Consider the following 2,500-nt stretch of genomic DNA (forward strand, 5'->3'; position numbering starts at 1 on the left):
CATCATTCTAATAAAAATCGAGATTATTACAACAATCACCACCCCCAGCAACACCATTCTTTCCTCTTCATCACCATCACCACCATCATCAATTAAAAACCGTAATCTTTATCACAACAATCACCACTCTTTCCTCGTTACCCTCATCACCACCACCACCGTCATCATAATTACCGAAGATGTGGAAGGCGTAATGAGCTTTGAGCTGCAGAGGAGCCTTGTCACTCATGACCGACAGGAGGTCCAAGAAATCCTCAAAGCTGATCCTGTGATCCTGCGCCGAGGAGAAGACTTTGGTGATCCGCTCCTTGAAGGGGTTGTGCTGGCGAGAAGAAATTGAGGATATTAGCAGAAAATACAGTGGATAGAGAAGGGGATAGATGGATAAAGAGTTAGACAAATAAAGACAGATATTTTTTCACAGGGTAGAAGCCGTGTACTGCGGTTAATGTCAGGAAATAGGTGCCAGAATTCTGCAAGGGCAACGTCGAAGTACTGAGTCACTGACGAGATCAACATTTCATTTTTACTTTGGTGGTATCATAATGGTGACCGTAATCACAATATACAACACACATGAGATTATATCCGTATATATAAACACGTTGCATACGCGTATTTGAGTGTGCGTTTCACAAACTCCTAACACAGTAACTTGCTAAAGTAGAAAGAGTGGGCCCGACAGATTTTCATCCAATTTTTTTTATCTTGGACTTGTTGTCAGTTGTCTCATTTGTGTGGCACAATTTTTTTCTCTCTTTACAGTAAATACCTTGAAATAATTACCTTATGATCTATCTCCAAAGGTTGTTTCACTACACTGCCTAATGCTCCGAGGTAACATTGTTACCTCGGGGAATAGTGATACATATGGTATGGATAAAACGTTATGATACGTTTTACGGAAAGGTGTGTATTGAAGACCTAGCGCCATGGGAATGTGTAGCGGTTAGTATGAAAATGCGATCGCCCATCACGAGTCTTTCTCTGGAACAACCGCTATGCTGTACCTATCCTATAATAAGCAGTATTGTTATCGAATCAAGAGAGGTCGTTGGCAACGGGTTCTTATACCGGAAAAGTGGTACTCCTGGCGGGTGGACAAGGTTTCACCCGCTTTTGAGAAGGCATGCACTAGGTGGCGATGATACATCCAAATGGTGAAGGGAGTGTCTTCCAGAAGGACTTTGAAGTGAAGGCTTGTGAGGTAGCACTTTGTAGTCGAAGACACTGTACTCAGTTTCGACTTAGTGGTGTCTTCTGATAAAGGAACACATTTCTAGGAACATACCACTGCCTGACAATTTTCCTAACAGCGATAGTGGCCTTGGGACGGCATTCTTCGTGTAATTGCAAGTTCATTATTGGTCAAATCCTTCCTCCATTTTGGTTTTCTGGCATTTAGGGGCTCCATTGGATTGGCAGTTCTTCGTAGAAGACAGTGAAAGTAACAGACCTTATCGATCAATTCCATGAGGCCATGGTAGGTGATATGTTTAACCGCCCCATTTTGGCGGGGAGCACATGTTTATCCAAGGAATTCCACAGTGGAGACATCGAACAGACACTTGTCAAGCTCCAACTGTAGTCTGTAAAAGATTAAAGTTACACAAGAAAAATCTTGCAGGGAAGCTGTCTAATAGATTTGGAAGGGTGCGCTGAATTCCAGAGGCCAATAATGATATACGAGTTTTAAGCGAGTGTTGATTGTAATCTTTCAAGAGGTCGAGCTTGGAGAAACCTGGCTAGACATCTAAGATTTAGTGGATTAGGGAGGTCTGCTGTCCTGGTGTGGTTGACAATGACCTGTTTTGCAGTTCGGCCAGACTGATGACAAAGATCTGGTCAGACTTTTTAGGGGGAAAACTCTTGCAATACTTGATTTTGCTGAGGTGCGAGTGATAACCAGGAAATGCTGGTATACGGAGATCCTGATTTAGTTGTTTTTTTTGGAGTGAGATCCAGGAAAGCAGTAACATCTAGACGCTCTGGACTTGCTGTGGTATAAGACTCAGGAAAAGAGGAGTGGAACTGGCCGCTGTGATTGGTCAGTTGCCACAACTTCAGTTCTTTGCTGTGCATTGGCGGGCAACAACACAGGTATTGGGGTCCCCTCCTCCTTCGTGAAGTAGAAGGCATCAGGCATGCAAGAGACCATTCCTAAGATAATGAGTTCAATAATCTTTTTTTGAGTTCATAAGTAAGGCTCATTTCCACATTATATAGGGTAGCTCTCGTAGAAGGTGGAAAGCACATGTCATGGTGACTATGTCGTTTCCTGGTAGCCTACCGAGACCTTGCAACTCATTCCAGGATGCATGGGCTGTGCTGTTACTCAGTGATCGCTACAGCGACCACTGATGGAGAGTAAGAATTCTTGGATATAATTGCATTTGATGTCGTTGTCGTTGAGATGTGAGAGAATGTGTCATCTGGGACAGCGTGTAGAATGCAGTCAGTCTTGGTGTTGGGGTCAGTAACCTTCCACAGGCAGAACTGA

At 43.5% G+C, this 2,500-nt stretch overlaps 1 protein-coding gene across 1 annotated transcript in view; it reads right to left on the minus strand.

Moving 5' to 3' along the window:
• LOC125046709 (calcium and integrin-binding protein 1-like) overlaps nt 1–2,500 on the minus strand; it is a 5,714-nt gene that overhangs the window by 1,811 nt on the left and 1,403 nt on the right. Inside the window, exon 3 of the mRNA XM_047644595.1 lies at nt 175–322. Coding sequence (XP_047500551.1) covers nt 175–322 — 148 coding nt within the window. The remainder of the gene's footprint in view (nt 1–174; nt 323–2,500) is intronic.

Source organism: Penaeus chinensis, chromosome 39 (assembly GCF_019202785.1).
Source record: "Penaeus chinensis breed Huanghai No. 1 chromosome 39, ASM1920278v2, whole genome shotgun sequence".
NCBI classification, from domain to species: domain Eukaryota; kingdom Metazoa; phylum Arthropoda; class Malacostraca; order Decapoda; family Penaeidae; genus Penaeus; species Penaeus chinensis.